Below are 17,200 nucleotides of genomic sequence, written 5' to 3'. Positions count from 1 at the left end.
GGTTCTAAAATTGCTAAGTATTTATTTAAAAAAAAGGCTTCTGAAGACTGTTGAATGCAAAGGAAGTACTGTAACAGTCTTTCTACATGAGAAAAAAAGAAATCAATGCTTCAATTCCATTATGGCCCAGTTTTCATAGAGAATAGGAAACTAATCAGGTTTTCTGGTAATAAAAACTTCATGAGAGAGATCTGCATTCACTCTGCTGCTAATGTTTTAAGTTTTTGCTTTTCTTCTTGTTTTTTTTGTTTCCTAAGCCTAGTTCTCTCATTTGATTATAGTGTAGCACTGGACTAGATGCTAACCAGCTCTCTCCAAAGAAATGCAGAGAGATGAACAAAAATTATACTGAAGACATAGCCAATGAGGCTATTAATTTGCTGTGGAATGTATGGTAAGTGCTGTGTAAACACTGGCCTTCTGGAAGAGCTAAATGAAATTGTTCTTGAAAAAGCGTGGTAATTGAGGTGGAAAAGAAATTGCTATCCTTACATGAGAAGATGTATTCAGTTGCTGATTCTGATTTCTGATTGTGTTGCTCCTACACGTGCCTTGCTTGATACATGGCAAGCCCTCATCTGATCTGAAATACAAGTTTATCTTCTACTGTAAATTACTTTTGTAAGTGAAGGATTCTAAAAGTGCACAAAGTTTTAGGTGAGTGGCAAATTTTTTTTATATTCTTGTTCATCCTAAGTTCTGATGTTCTTTTCTGAACAAGTTCTGTCATAGTCTCCTGTAGAGTTTGGGCGTTTTGCATGGAGTTCCTGTAGATCCTTATTGTGATATGGGAGATAGAGAAAATTAAATTTTGATTAGTGGACTTGGGTGCTCTGGGAATATGGGGAGTTTTGGTACTACTTCCTCCCTCTACGGGTCATCCCAAAAGTTAATATTAAATGTTTGGACAAACTGTCCCTTAATGACTGACGCACTGATACAAATCTACTTAATTATGTGAAAAAGAATGTGAATTGTTTAATTACTAGTTTGCATTGGAAACACCAGGTGAAGGAAGAGAAATGGCAACACTATTAATACAGAAATGGCTATAAATATTGAGGTGACACAAACCTGTTCTGAAAGTTCTCCTTGAATTTTGTGATGTTTCTCTTCGTTTTGTAACAGCTTCATGTTGTTATACATATTGGTCCGTACAGAATTTTGTTTTGTACTGTACAGTATTTCAATGGAGCTGCCTCTATGTCTGTCTGTATGGTATGGCTGGGGGGGTTTGGGCGTTTTGTACAGAATTTTGTTTTGTACTGTACAGTATTTCAATGGGTCTGCCTCTATGTCTATCTGTATGGTATGGCTGCTGGCTTGAGGCCTTGTTTGTAAATTGGGGTGGTTTTTTTTTTAGGGATTGGAATCTAGAACAGTACAGAAACTGCTTGCTCAGCATCTTACACAGAATACATGACCCTTTGTAACTCTGACTCAGCAATGTTTTGTGTTCATTTTTTGTTGTTTTTGTAGACATAAGTGCTTTGGAACAGGAACTATGATCATTAAATGTGCTATAAATCGCTTCTGTGTTTTGAACTTTGTGGCAACGACCGTGAACTGCCGACTTCATTGCTGAGTTTGGTACCGATAAAATTGGAGCTGGCATTGGTGCTGAGACACAATATTTTCAAAAGTAAATTTTTGAAGACCCTTGGAGCTAGTTAGGTCCCATGCTTTTTTAGTTTGAATTTGTCTGTATCAATATATTAGTTTAAAAATGGGAATAGCTGTGAAAACTTGAAGAAACGCAAATCCCACTGTTAGATAATTAAAGTAAATGTCACATTTAGCATTGATTTAATGTGCATTTCTGAGTGTTAAGAACAGTAATTTTCTGGAGTAAGCGAATATTGTTTTGAGAGGCAACAGCCCGCCCTGTTGTCAGTGGGTTTGTGGATGAAGTCTTCCATGGCTGCAGAAAGCCCTGGGCTGGCTTGTAGCCTGTGGCTGTAAGCTGCATTTCACGCTCTGGCTGGCTCTGTCCGCATGAGACTGTGCTTAAGCTCCCAAATAAACTCCCGAATACTGTGTGTGAGGAAGCAGCTGGCAGAAACCAGCTTTCCTCAAAGGTGACAAGGGTATTGCAGCTTCTCTTTCTCCATTTTATATAGAGTTGATCATAACTTCGACAACGAAGGGTAACTCTTTGACTAACGTGTAATTCTTAGGGAGGTTTTTAAAATGTGAGTAGTGGGTACATGTTACTTAAAATGTTGTTACAGGAATTTTTTCCTGGGAAAAGTGTTTTATTAATGTTTTCTGTGCGTTAGTGAATGCAACAATACTGCGGTATACATATTCAATAAAGAAGGATGTCTGGAGGCTGTGTTACATTGCATGAAGAAATTTTCCACGAATGTGGATCTGGCTATTTCAGTAGGTAAGTGGTAAAGACAGAAGATAAGGATTTAAAGATACTCTTTTTTTCTTTACTATATGAATGTAACACTGATGTCACATCCGTTACATAATGCATCTGCCGTAGTGTTACTTAAAACTTTACACTGCATATAGGACTTTGAATTCCTTTCTGAACAGCGCATCATTTGGAAGTTTACATCTCCTGTGCTTGTTTTCAGTCCAAAGGAGAATGGCTTATTGGTGGTTTCATGCGAGGAAGAATTTTATGGAAAGAAAGCTTTGGACCGAGGCCATGTTTTTCATTTTGTTTTCTGGTTTTCGTAATGAAGAGTTTAATTTGTACAGCAAAGGACGTAGTCTACCTAAAAAGAAAACCCAGACAATTCATCACTTTCAGTGTCGTTTTATTAGTAGTATTGTAACTGTAGTCTTATAATGGTCTTACAGGTGTATGTGCTCACGATATTTTTTTGGTTTTGTCCCTAGTCAGTGTACAACAGAGAAATTGAATTTTGAGTAGCTGAAATTAATACAGCTAGTCCCGTGTCTGATGTGGTACTGTCCTCACCTGTTTTATTTACAGGTTTGCCACAGAATGCCTTTTAATCTCAAACACAGCTTGTGAAAGACAGTGTCATACCATTATAACGTGATGTTGCACTAAATGTTTTTTTCCTGTGTCTGTTTCATTACTCCCGCTTTCAGGAAGATAATGCTTTCTCATTAGTACAGTGAAAGCTACTACTGGGTTTGTTAATTATCTTTGTTGTTGTTGTTTGCTGCAGCAAACTGCTTGCAGGCAGTGACAGAAGATAATCCAGATCTTCTTTCTTCATTTAATGCTTCTGCACAACAAGTACTGGAAACAGTGATGCTGTGTGCAGAAAGCACAATGAAGCATATACTTCTGAGAACACTGATAGCAGGTACGATACTCCAGGGCGTTCATTGCTTTGTGATGGTGAGCACGGCAGTAAGGACAGAAGGCTTAGTCTTCTCTGCTATAGTCTGGATGTCTGATTGTCAGAGCCTGTATAGATGGCTTATGAGGTTACTTCTGCCTTTTGGTGTTGTGTTTTGGAGTGACCAGGTATTTGCAACTAGTTTTAAAACTGTCTTAAGTGCTTGATTCTGAATTCAGTACCTGCTCAGTGCGATAACCCATTTTAAGTGTTCATTTGGTTTTCAACAGTGAAATGAGTCAGTAAAGTAGTATGGGAATCATTTTGATCTTAATAGGTGTAGATTTTTACCTCAGATTCTCTAGCTTGCATTCTTCTTTCTACCTCAAGTGCTCAGCCATGGTGATTATTCATACTGGAGTGTAATAAATCAATTTTGAGAATCCTTAGTAAATGGTTATCTCATGTGGATTTGTTATCGGTGATTATTCATACTGGAGTGTAATAAATTAATTTTGAGAATCCTTAGAAAATGGTTATCTCATGTGGATTTGTTATTGCAAGTAAAAATTGTCACCAAGGTTGCTCCACATAAATATTCCGTGTATACTTAGACGCTGAAGCTTACTTGAGCTTAAGATGTGGGCATAACATAGTTACTACAGATGAGTATATGAAATGCTAAACAGAAAAAAAAATACAAGTAGGTAGAGAAAAGACTTGAACATTCATACTGAAATATAAACACTGAGTATTTTAAGTAGTGGAGGCTGCGTCCTTACAAAATATATGGCTATTAAAGAGCTGGGAATTGAGTACTTCAATAATTTTTATATTTCAACTGTCTCATGTTTAGGCACTATCTGGAATATCAAGGATACCATTCCACCAGGCAGTCTGGGAAGCATGGTTAATGCAATCCTGAAGATTTTTTCAGAATCGTTAGCAATAGATGCTGGTGAAACTATTATTCGTATGAATGAAGCTGAAAAAAACAGGTTAAAACTTGCTGCAGAGGTAGAAACACATGAAAACATGAGTGATGTTATAGACAACTGTGTTTTGAGTGAAGATGATGACATGGAAGAAATACGGAAAGGAAAAGTCAGGAGAGAAAATGACATTTCAGATCTACTTCCAGTAAGTGTGGCTGGCTGACTCTCGGACAGCTTAGTGCATTTGGCTGAGCATCTGACTGGTCTTGACTCACCATTAGCCAGAGTAAACTACCTACAAGTGCCACTAATCCTAAGTCCCAAAATAGCTTGACTATTTTAGCTAAAACCTCAAAGATGAGCATGGAGAATTTCAGCACAATTGGTTGCAATGTGGTAAAGTTGCACAGTACATCAGGAAAGCACATTTCCATGTTTTTTTCCTCTAGCAGAAGGTGTAGGCTTATCTGACACTTCTACCTGTAGCTACTGCAGGAAGTTCTGATTTCTGTGTAAGGCAAGTGAGATTTTTAATGGTTGTAACCATTCAGTCACGAGTAGAGATGGCTCATTGGTTAACAAATGCCTTCAGAATTGTGTACATGAAAAGAATAACAGAAATACATGTTACTGTTAGGGCTTTAGCTAATGTTAGGTGATCTTTTCTGTTACATCTCTAGAGCAAGTAGTGTTTCTTGAAGGTAAAATTTGTTCTGAAACATGCAACAGAAAGATGATAGATAATGCCTCTTGTTTTTGTGGGTTTTTTTAAAGTTTTGGTGTAGGATGAGAAGAGGAAATGGCTGGATTGTATTTTTAACTGACAGCTTGGTTACTTTAAATTGCACTGAAATGTTTGACAACATTAAATTTGGTTCATGTTTTTATTTTTCAGTCTGATAAGTGGGAACTGAGAGAAGTGACAGCTTTACTGATGGCTCAGCAGACTGCTCTGGAAATCATTGTTAATATGTGCTGCAGCGAAGGTTTGTAGGAATCTCTTTCATTGCAAGTGTTGTGGTGCATTTTGTTTCTGGAATAGGTTGTGTTTAGTTTGTTGTTTGGTGATCTTAGCTTTTAAGGGTGAAGGTCCCTGATACTCTCATCTGGGGGCAGACTGGATTGTAATTTCTATTACTAATTTATGTGTGTTTTTCTCATTTAAGTGATTTCTGTTGCTGACATATTTTTTGCATGATACTACATGTGCCAACCTTTAAGAACAAACAAAAAAGCACTTGTGCTGAAGAGATACTTCCTAAAAAGTATTGCAGCAAATTCTTTGTCCAGTTAGAGTGCAGTCTGAGTGTTCATCTGATACAGTGTGGTGGTGAATCTTATTGCAGGACGGAGGTGTACATTTTTTTTAAGCAGAAAAATCTTGTAATTTTGATTTAGTTTTGGTACTACAAGCGTTACAAAAGAAGGAGGGGGGACAGCTTTTGCATGCAGCTCTAGCAACAATGCAGATTTAGGCTGTTCAGAGTTCCACCTTTATGAGATTTCTTGGAGGAGAAAGAAAGGCTGTTATTCTGGAGGGAGTAGGAAATAGGTATTCTGTGTCTTCTATGAACTCTGATACTCAGTTTTGATAGCTTTTCTCCTAATTTTCTGGAAAACAAATAACCGATTCTCAAATTCTGTTTAAAAAAAAACAAAGAACAACCAAACAAAACTAACCCCCCAAAAACCCCTCCAAAACCTGAAAACTTTAATTGCTACTACAGTTTGTAAGCCTGATGCAAAAGTAATTGTGTAGGAGATAACTTTCTAAGTACATCTTTCAGGTTCTAATAAAATCCACAGTAAAACCCAGATATTCCCGATGGTGATTTTTTTTTTTTCCTCTTACAGCGCAAGGAAATTCTGCACCTAGTATATGAAGCTCCTTTCATAACTGCATTTCTCATCTAATGAGCTGTAATTCATAATCTCTCCCCTTTAATTGGAAAATCTCTTGTGGATAAGCTGCATATTCTGCCATTCACTCAGTCTAATGTAAGGTTGATTGTGTTGTATTTCACTACAGTACTTTACTCATTCATGGGCAGACAGAAACATAGTCTGTAGAAATTAAGAGGAATCCAGAGGCAGCTGTTCATTTAATTTTCAAATTATTTGAGGACTGAAATAGCTTTAGCCATTATGCTGAGTTCGTAGAAACGCTCAGCTTGCCACAGAACTGAGGGAAATAACCAGGCTGGCAAGAGGCGTGTTTTACTGAATACTGGCCGATGTTTGGAAGAAGCAGAGTGCGCTCCCCTTAACAGGGACAGGGGAAGGAAGCCAGGAGACTCCAGCATTGCTGTCCAGTCTGTAGTTCATAGGTTACCAGCGCTGGTTAAGATGGGCTTGCCATTGGAAATGCTGCTGTATTTCCAAGAATGTTACAAGAAACCTGACCTTAGTTATGGGCTAATGTACTAGAGCTCAGTTCCTGCTCTGCCCTGGTCACTCGTTGTGAACATAGGACGACTGTTGTCTTTGTTGCTGAATTGCATGGTCAGCTCATGTAGTTACCATTTAGTTTTCAAAGCAGATTTTTGTTTTCTTTGCTTTGTAAAGATGCAGGTGGAATTTTTTTAGAAGAGGCAAGAGACTGTCTGCTTTGTTCTCATGGTTGTTGCTACTGTGAGTTGGTAAAGCATAAAAGACAGTTTTCTCATGCAGAGGCTATTAACAGCAGCCTGTTATGGCTGTAGAATTAATTGGATATTACCATAAGCAAAAGAAGATGCCCGTGTGATCAAGTTGCCACAGTCTGATGAGTTACTTTGCATTGGATAAGCAGTAGTCATCACCCCCAAATAAATTCTTAAGCTGCTGCACAGTGCAGGTGAAATGCATTCATTTAGACCTTTCTTACTCTATTTTAAGTGAATGAATTTACTTTTTGCCATGGAAGTGATGCATGGCTGTTACTGTAGTTACTACAGTACCTAGATCTCATGTGAAACTGTGTTGTCGGACAAAATTACTTGGAAGTGAACATGATACTTGTTTCATCACAGTAGTTAAATATCCTGACCTATGTATGCAGGCAGAGCTTTCACCCATCAGTGAGGACAATCAGTCCAACCTGTTGTAGACTTAGGACTTGCATAAACACCAGTGTCACACCAGTTAAAATGTAACCAGGTTCAAAACAACTTTAGATAAATCAGTGGATGTAGATATATCGGTTTAAATATAAATGATAGACTTAGCTTGTGCTTGTCGGGCTAAGTCTGCCTTTAACCATGGACAGATTATTCACTTTACGGTAGCTGTGCTACCTCAGCCACTCTTGCCATGTCTGCCCTTACAGATCTGCCAATAGAGTAAATTATGTCAGTATAAACCTAGTTCAGGTTTATAACTATAAACGTAGTTTAATTTACTTAAAATATGTTGCCTGAAATGGTTAACAGAGATGATCTGGCTTGCTTTGGCTTGTTTTGCTGTCGTCATTTCCTTTCAGCTGGCCTTGCTGTGGAGACGTTAACATCTTCATCCAACCCAGTTACTGCCCAGTCAGAGGACATCTGCCTGTGGCTTCAGTATTGCCAGAGAAAACAGTTGCCGTAAACTGATTGCAGCTAGTAAACAAGTTAAACTGGCATATTTGCATGCTTGAATCTACCTGAAAAAGTAAAATGGTAGAATCCAAGTTAAAAAAAGTAAATGCTTTATGAAATGTTTCTTCTATACCTTTTTTGATATCTTTAAGTGAAACATAGTTAATATCAGAGAATGAAGTACCTATGTATGAATAACCTCTCTCATAAAAGTACTTGTTGCTTGAGTGAATATAAAATAAATATTTTTAAAAAATAAAACAATTTAAACAAAAGTAGTATAATATTCAGAACTGTGGCTTAATGGTACCTGGTTTGTATGGATTTCATTAGAGCCCAAGAGCTTAAAGGCTCCTAAACCAGGAGGTGGAGCCAAATATAATAGAGAAGTAGGATACCTATTGCATGAGTGCTGTTACATTTACAAGTCTGTAATCTGTTCTCAGATCCTTCTGATGATGAATGGGAAGAACTCTCCAGCAGCGATGAAAGTGACTTGTTTATGGAAAACTCATACAATGAGGGGAGTGGGCTGCTAATGTCACCTCTGTGCCTCTCTGATGAGGTTAATTCAGCGTTTCTGAACAACCTCATTCCAAAGAAGGTATTGTCTTTTATTTTGTTTCCAACACACGGTCTTTCCCGTGTGCCTGATTTGTATCCCAGGTTAGGCAAACAAATTATCCCAGTCCTTCTGGAGAAAAGGAATATTTTTTTAAATCAGTTTAGCTTCACTTTTTTTGGCTGAGAGGTGGAGCATCATCACATGAGCTGCCTTGACCTAAATAATGTCTTCATATAAGTAGGAATGGAAGGTTCATGTGTTTCAGAAATCTGAGGGTTTTTTTCTTTTTTTTTTTTAACTTGGCTTTTCGAAAATACAAAGGTTATTATTCCTTGATTTGGATATGAAAAAGATTACCTGCGAAAAGAAAAGAAACTTTGAGTAGCGGCACGACTGCCAGATTTCCATGTTAGCTAAGTGAGGTGGAAGTAACATATGTCAATGGCAACATTCAAAACTGAAAAAGTGCAAGTTCCTCTTTCCCCTTGTTTTATACATAGTGTCTGAAGTACAATATATGACACGGACAAGAATTCAGGTGTTTTGCTCATTCTTATTTGAGGTTGTAAAGATGAAGTTCGTAATTTGACTCAGTTATTATGCTAGTTCAGCAGCATTGTACAATTCTGACCCAAGACATCAAGGTGCAAGATGAAAACATTCAAGACTTTTTGTACTTAATAGCAAGCAGTCCAAGATTCATGGCAAGGTCTTGTAGACTTGCAGCTGTCTGAAAATTCTGTAGTGAAATCTGTAAGAAGAAAGATCTAAATAAAAAAGAATCACAGAGGCCTAGAAAATCACCTTTTGTTCAGTACAGTTGGATACTTAAAATATGCTATGCTAAACCAAATGTATAATTGCACCATTTGAGTGATTGAGGAAGATTCTGGCATTTTTAGCAGGTCAGATGCTTGCTACCTGCAAAGCTTTTAAATATGTAGTTTGAAGTATCTGTTTGAGATTTAACTAAAATTTCAGTCTTCCCTCCAAACACACTAAAAAAAAAAAAAGCTTTATTGTTAAACCTTTCTTTTTCCCCTCCCCAGATTCTTGAAAAAACTGCTTTTCCGAACAGTGTTGCTCTAGACATCTGTATGCACAATCCGTCTTGGAAACCATTGATTACAAAGTAGGAATTTCATTGTCTCTCTTACTATTTTTCATGTATGTTCAGTTGTTTTAGAACTCTTAGAAGGATTGTCCATCTTTGGGTTACTTTTAAGATCTGGACAATGGCAGATCTGATATGTGATTTTTAATAAAGAGATATGACTGTTTCTGTAAACTGCACACCGGATCACAGCCTTATTTAATTCAAGATTCTTCTTTGTATTTTGACATCTGTTTTCAAAGAGATCTGCTAAGTGCATTTTTTGTTTGTTTGTTTCAGACTGAATGCAGTGCAGTGTAGAGCTTTAACATGTCTTCATAGCATTTTGTTAGTGTCAGATGTGGATTGTCTTGGAGGAGCTTCAGCACTTCAGTCCCTTGCACAACATCTCTCACAGCTAGTCTTTTCTAAAACGGGTAAGATGTTTAGTAAAGGGAGCTTGCTGACCCCCTTTGCTGATTGTATAGATCTAAGGTAGCCATGTACATTGTTAAGTTGTAATGCCATTTTATTACTAATTTTATCCATTTGGTCTTTCAAAATAAGGATACTGAATATTGGAAATGTACTGACAAAACAGTGTATCCTGATAAGATGTGTTTATCCAAATTGCATCTTGAGCAAGTATGCTCCTAATGCAAGAATGTGCTTTGCATCTGTGTATGCACGCAGAAAGTCACCAAGTTAGTGCATGAATCCTGCCTTGCTGTGAGAGCAGAACTGTTCGCTTGATCATATTTGTGATAATTGCAGTTTTACATCAATCAGACAAGCCATGAAGAAGATGGGACTTTTTCTTTTTAAATGTACTAACTAGCCTAAGTAGACATGTGAAAGAAAGGGTATCTAGCGCAGTCTTTCACATCATTTTTTTCTAGGAATCTTACGAAATTACGGCAAAGGTGGTTGTTGCAAAAATCTCCAGAATGCACATGCTTATTACAGTAGGAAAGAGAGCAGCCACCTTGTCTCCAGGACATGCTTTATGCGTATGATTGCATAGCTTTATTGAAAATACGTTTGTAGTAAGAAAATGTGCAAAGTTTTTATGACTAAATATTAAAGCTGCTCAACTTCCTGTTATGGTAGTGGTTCAGTTTCAATGAAGGCGGCAATAAATTTCATTTTTCTAAAAATACTGGTTTAGAATATCAGGTATATCCTGGTAAACACTAGAATGTATCCACTGTGGTTCCTCCATGGGACATTATTTCATAGAGAAACCATAGATGGTTTCCCCATGTATCTGCTAGTATCGGTATTGGATGGTCTAGTGTAGATAGGCAGCAGTTAGCATTTCCAGCTACCTTCTGTAATCTTATACATCAGATCAGCATCATTCTAGTAATATCGTTGGACATTTACACTGTGATCTCTCTGTTACTGACACTAGAGAGGCTGAACTGAGATTTAAAAAAAGGCAACTCCCCTGATTCCAAGCTAATGATCTGATTCCCTCATAAGCTGCTTCATTCAGACTATTCTGATAATCTGTTTTTGTTTTAAGGTCAGTGATGATGGCTTTTCAAAAAATAAGAGATTATTCATAGAGGCTGGAAAAACCTGCCAGTTCTCAAAATTATCAGAAAACATTTTTCCTAAGACAGATCTGTTGAAGTCTACCATATGCATAGCTTTGTCATTTCTTGTCTCTTAGAAAACTGAGCTTCTCAAGCTTCTTCCTTTCCTTCAAGTGCCTTCATTTGTAGCCACAAATGCAGTGTATGTAGTTCTTAATCACTGTAGTGTATAGTATGACACTGCACTAATGCTTGAAAATGCATCTGCCTACAAAACACACTTTTTTCTCAATATCATTAAAAGCATGTGATCAGTCTATGGGAACATTATTACTGAGAGTGTAGTGCTTGAAAAACTAAAATGCAGGAAATGAAAGTAAATATGAAGACATATGCAAGGAAGTTCACATAAAATATTTCTCTTGCTTGAAGAGCAGGACTTCCAAGATTTCAGGGTGTATATGTTATGCTTTGCAATAGTCATAAAGTTCTTAGATGAAACTGGAGGAGTGGCTAGCTGGAGAGAGAGAGTGCTAATAAATTAGTTTAATGGCTTAGGTCCATTTTTGTTAACATTTTTTTTTTAATAGTTAAATGCTATGTAATGGAAACTGCCAGATGTGGCTAGAAGGAATTCTATGATTTACAGGGTGAAAAAGAGGCATAAAGGTCTAGTTGCTTACATGGGAAAGGAGGAGTTATGCATGAAATAATCAAGAGGTTCTACATCTGGAGTGGTCCAGATAATAAGAACACATTAGAGGAAAATAAAAAGCTTCAATAAATGCAGAACATGCATTGAAGATGATGGCTGGTATTGATGAATTTGTAGTTAAACAAGAATAATGCAGTGTTTGAGTCATACATTTCTGAAACGTTATTAAACCACTGGAAAATATGCTCTTTATATGAATTGGAAAGAGTCCAGTGTTCTGGGTGTCTAGAAAGCCTGCTTAGAAGACAGAAGAAAGGAGTTAAAGTACACAGCTTCTGTAGTTTTCTCAGTTCCTGTATTATGGCCTCCATGTGATACCAGTTTTCAAGCTTCTGTTCTGATGGTAGTGGTTTGTACCATACGTTAGGTCACACAAGTGCCTTAACCAGGGATGTGCCTGAAAATGAGGACCAACTGTCGTCTAACCTCCAGATACAATTAATATTGAATTCAAACAAATCACTATGGTTACAAGCTACAAAGACCAGTCTCTGAAAACCTAGCTCTTCCTGTTTGTGGCAGTACCTGGAGGAACAATTAAGGGATTAAGGAATTTGTATTTCTTTGCTTCTTGTATCCCTCGTCTTACTGCTTAACGTTTGGCTCTGGGTTCAATTCTTTGACAGAACTCCCTACAGACATAGAATTCCTGGAAGCCATAACCAGCGCTTTAAGGGCTCTCCTACAAACAATGGCATCAAAGAACATCTCCCAGGTAAAAGCTTTCAAACTCAAATGCTCTAGTAGGTTCAAATTCATGTGAGGTTGTGCTGGAAGGTTTTTTGAAACGAAACCATTTAAATGGAGTGCTAAATTTCAGCAACTGTGAACACTGAAAGAACATATTTAATAGCATTCGCTCTTCGTATTTTTCATGGACCTTACACGAATACTCTTTTACATCTTTTTATATTTTTATATAGCAATAAGCCACAGGTGGTATGTTTAGGAGATGGATATAATGACAAGCATTTAGTAAATTAGCGCCTAGAAATGTGGATTCTTTATTTCTTTATGTCATCTAGTTGAAACTGGTTGTCCTTCTAGAATCTTGGTTGGACACAAATTAGTGAGCTAAATATAGGAATGAAGCAAATAGTTTGTTATACAAGACTTAATACTAGATGGTCTGCTAGTCCTTTCTGGCTTTAAACTGAAAAATGAGCTTCTATACTGTAAGTTTTAATGAGTTGGAAATAGCTATTGAGCTAGGTAAATTTGTGAAGAACGCTTTGGGCTGAGAACTCTTTCCTTCAGCTTCATGACAGCCTTGGTTATGTTCTGGAAGACACACCTTAAGAAGTTGAAAGGGAGAATTTAACTGTTTTCTTGCTAATTATGTTTTCAGAATTCATGTAGCTTTCATAATACAGGACTCTTTCTTTCTCTGTTATAAATTTGCCTGTGTTGTGTAAAAGCAAAGGATCGGTCCTATTTGAAAATTTTCATGAAAATGTAAATATGTCTTTTTTTTTTTTTTTTTCCCCCTGCCCTGTGCTAAACAGTGTATGACTCCTGAGCAGCTGCTGACTTTATGTGAAGCTGGTATTCACAGCAGCAATACCAGTGTTAGAGTGAACGTAGTGAGCATCCTTGGAATTTCTGGCAGTGTCCTGGCAAAAGGACAAGATACAGCTGAAACACTAAAGGTGAAAAACCAAACTTTGCATTGCAAGCCTAAAACAGTTTTGCTACTACTTTCAATTTTCTTAAGCATTGCTGGAAAAATCAATTTTTCTCTCTTATTTCAGATGATTGGAAAATTTCTTCTTGAGGTTGCTATGAAGGAATCTTCTCTTGTTGTAGCAGGGGAAGCCTTGGATGCACTTTTTGATGTATTTGCAGATGGCAAAGAAACAGAAAAGGCATCGGTACAGATCAGGTTGCTTCCAGCACTGAAAGAATTTCAGCCAGTGTTCAAAATGAGGGTAGGCATCCAATGCAGCCAGCTCAGGGTCTCAACACACAGTGTGGGTTAAAGCTTTAAGATTTGGGCTACTAGAAAATACAATTAAGCAGGAATATATGGCTTTATATGATGACCAAAAAAACTCAACCAACAAATAATTGAATTCTTGATATTCCGCTTTAGAGGAAAGCAAATACACTTAACCTTGCAGTTTGTGGAACCGTCAAGGTTAAAGTGCAGCATCTGCATTGCAACATCTACATTCCACCATCAGCATTATTGATGTCCAAATCACTGTATTGTTCTGAAGGCCTTGTAAAAAAAAAAAAAATTCTGCAAGTGTCTCTGGAGGAGAACAGCTAAATTGGTGGGAGAGAAGTCCCTTCTGAAGTTACATTGACATCTTTTGTTTTTAACTTGCTGTAGTTGCAGGTGGACATTTTTGTTCTGTTGGTTAATTAAAATAGATCATGTATTCTGTATTTTCAAGAATCACAAGGCCAAAATTCTAAACTGTAATTTTAGGTACCTCCTTCTCTTAAGTAGAGAATCACCTTCAATATTTTGCTTCATTAGTCAGATGAGGCCTGAGGAGTGACTTTCATAGTCTTAAAGCTGAGCATTATACACACAAAATACATACGTGACAGTGCTACAGTTGTTTGGTTAGTTAAATGTGCAAGATCTTTCATATAAAAGCTACAGAAAATAAGTCTATGTTTCAGATTTGAGTGAAATAGCATGCCAATAGTAGTCTAGTTTTAGGCAGAGATGTATTCTAGTAAGTTGACTTACTGAAATAATTGCTAGCTATGCATGTGTACACGTGAACATGTTGGAGTTCTCAAAAAGCATGGGTAGCGTGTCTTGATAGAAGACATATAGAATTACTGTAAACTTTATGTGATCTAATAGGAGAAACTTCTTCATTAGTAAAGTATGTATTTTTTGGTTTTACAGATACGAAAAGAAGGCAAAGGACAATATAGTACAGATCAACTGTGTGTTCTTGACAATGTGAAGATGAATTTGAGAAGATTTATTGCTTATCAGGAGACACTAGGGAAAACCCCAACTTGAAACATCGAGGAACTTTAAACTAAGGTTTCCCTTATTGAATAATGTTTTTCAAAAATATAACCATTTTGAACTTCTAAAATTTATTGAGCAGAGCAGTTTTGCTTTCATGTTAATACTGCATTTTTTATGTTCAGTATTTTTATACTTCTGGGTTGATGCAATATGAAAGTCACATCAGTGTAAAAAAACATAGCATACTTTGAGATTAAGTGTTAACAGTGATAAGAATGTGCTCTTGCAGTCCTGAGGTCTGTACAGAGCACCACTGTCATTGTTTAGAAATCCTCACGTATCTTGGTGGAAAACTACAATTGCATGAAAAAGTAATTTAGAGAGTATTCTCAGTTATGTGCCAGATCAAGAAAAAAAAATTCAAAAGCTCAAGATACTTTTCAGGGAATCAAGCAGGGGCAGAATGTTCATATTTGCTATTTGCTCTTACCTATTTCTAGAATTGCACAGGCACTTATGGCAAACTTCCCAAGAGAAGCATGTGACAAGTGTGTAGATTACTGTCAGCTCTTGGATGTGTTACTTCATGAGGTTTATTGAAGAGAAAACGGTTTCAGATTCATTTATGATAAATTCAGTATGATAGCTTTTTGCTCTGGAAATCAATGTAAGAGGATCCTACACTTACATGCAGCCTCTGTTTTCACTTTATTTTGATTGATATTTCTGAAAATCAAGTCTCCTGATTTACTTTATTCCTTGTAATTCCACATCAGGATAAATTTGAATTCAGGGAAGTAGTAAACCTAATAAAAAGTATTTTTTTTATGCTGAGGTATTATCTAACTTTATAATGGCTTAAAATATCTTTTTTCAAATATTTTTAATAGAGATTTTTAAGCTGTAAAATACAGAAACTATTTTTAAAAAATGTCACTGATTCGTGAAGATTGTATGTGCACTTGCATGTATCGGAAGCTTTGGTTTTGTTTCTGTGAAGAGATCCTCTCATACACATTTTTTTAAGGAAAAAAACCCACAACCAAACACAAAAGCATTTTGTTATGCTGATTTTTGAAATGGGAGGTTTTTCCCCCCTCTTCTCTTAACATGCTGCCTTAGCACAGTCATCTAGTTTTTGACAAAATTTTGCCCATGGTGTTAGGCATGGAACTACAAAGACCAAATTTGCTTGGTTTGTTAGATTTCAGTCTCTTAGATTGGGAAGCAGACTCAGGAACCGACCAGATAACTTGCAAATGACTGACTTTATGAAATCCTGACATATGGTATTTTGTCAAATACAAGAGAAAGCGGAAAAATTAGTTTAAGCAACTATACCGCCTGGAAGTCCTGTTAATGCTGTTACTTTACAGGAGTTGGATGAAATGTGTGATGTGATGTGATGCTTGCTAATCAAATGAGTGAGTGAGAGTGTGGGATCGGGAGGGTTCAAGGGCCATTGAGCCTGCTCTGGAGAAGTCCAGAAGTCATCATGGGGAGCACGGAGCAGTTGAAAGGTTATCCTGGGATTTGGCAGCGGCAAGCAGCGAAGGTGGCTGAAATGTAACAGCTGAGGACAGAGTAGATAGGTGGATTGTTGCATAAGACTGCACAGTGCTTGGATTTTAATCCTAGTGTTAGTTATACTTACTGTACACTGAGGATAGTATAATATTAGCCTGATAAAAGATACTAATATTTGTTTGGAGCACTTACAAGGACTTTCACACAGAAAGTTCTGCTTTCATTTTGTGGGTGCTACATTGAATTGCAGGATGATCTAGGTTGGAAGGGATCTCTGGAGGTCTCTGTCCAGTCCCCTGCTCAAAGCAGGACTTACTTTGAAGTCAGGTAAGTTGTGCTAGCCTTTGAGCATCTCCAAGGATGGGAATCCCACAACTCTGGGCAGCCTTTTCCAGTGCTTGACCGCCCTCGCTGTGAACACTTTTTTTTTTCTTCTTGTACCTAGTAGGACTTCCCCTGCTGCAAAATGCGCCCCTTGTCCCTTGACTGCACACTGTCAACAAGAGCCTGGCTCCATCTCCTCTTACAACCCCTGTTGGGTGGTTGAAAGCAACAATTATATTCCCCTCTTCTCCAGGCTGAATAAACCCAGCTCCCTCAGGCCTTTCTCATACATCGTGTGCTCCAGTCCTCTGACCATCTTGGTGGCCTTCTGCTTGACCTGGCTTACTGTGTCTTGTACTGGGAGGCCCAAAACTGGACATAGTACTGCAGTTGTGATCTCATGAATGCTGAATAGAGGGAAGCGATCAGTTTTCTTGACCTGCTGGCCATCCTTCTGCCAGTGCAGCCTGTTATTTGTTAGCCATCATCACTGCAAGGGTGCACCGCTGACTTCCCTTCAACTTATTGTCCACCGGGACCCTTAGGTCCTTCTCTCCAAAGCTGCTCTTTGGTCATTCAGTCAAGAACCTGCTCTGTTTCATGTGATTACTCTGTCCCAAGTGTAGGACTTTGCATTTTACATCATGTGTAGCGACAGTCAGAATCTGGTCATGGGGACTGTTAGAACAATGAAGTATGTTATTGTTTGTTTAGTTTTTTTATTTTAGGT

General features: G+C 37.5%; 1 protein-coding gene across 1 annotated transcript in view; it reads left to right on the top strand.

Moving 5' to 3' along the window:
• Nucleotides 1-15,453, top strand: part of HEATR3 (HEAT repeat containing 3) — a 17,215-nt gene extending 1,762 nt beyond the window's left edge. The window contains exons 3-14 of the mRNA XM_009701187.1: nt 282-394; nt 2,280-2,389; nt 3,156-3,296; nt 4,129-4,412; nt 5,103-5,193; nt 8,211-8,368; nt 9,379-9,461; nt 9,723-9,859; nt 12,305-12,393; nt 13,184-13,327; nt 13,430-13,606; nt 14,548-15,453. Of these exons, the coding sequence (XP_009699489.1) occupies nt 282-394; nt 2,280-2,389; nt 3,156-3,296; nt 4,129-4,412; nt 5,103-5,193; nt 8,211-8,368; nt 9,379-9,461; nt 9,723-9,859; nt 12,305-12,393; nt 13,184-13,327; nt 13,430-13,606; nt 14,548-14,667 (1,647 nt within the window). The 3' untranslated portion in view covers nt 14,668-15,453. The remainder of the gene's footprint in view (nt 1-281; nt 395-2,279; nt 2,390-3,155; nt 3,297-4,128; nt 4,413-5,102; nt 5,194-8,210; nt 8,369-9,378; nt 9,462-9,722; nt 9,860-12,304; nt 12,394-13,183; nt 13,328-13,429; nt 13,607-14,547) is intronic.
• The last annotated feature ends 1,747 nt before the right edge of the window (nt 15,454-17,200 follow it).

Source organism: Cariama cristata, unplaced genomic scaffold (assembly GCF_000690535.1).
Source record: "Cariama cristata isolate BGI_N322 unplaced genomic scaffold, ASM69053v1 scaffold12315, whole genome shotgun sequence".
Lineage (NCBI taxonomy): Eukaryota > Metazoa > Chordata > Aves > Cariamiformes > Cariamidae > Cariama > Cariama cristata.
Note: the sequence above shows the minus strand (reverse complement) of the source record. Positions and strands in the feature narration are given on the sequence as shown.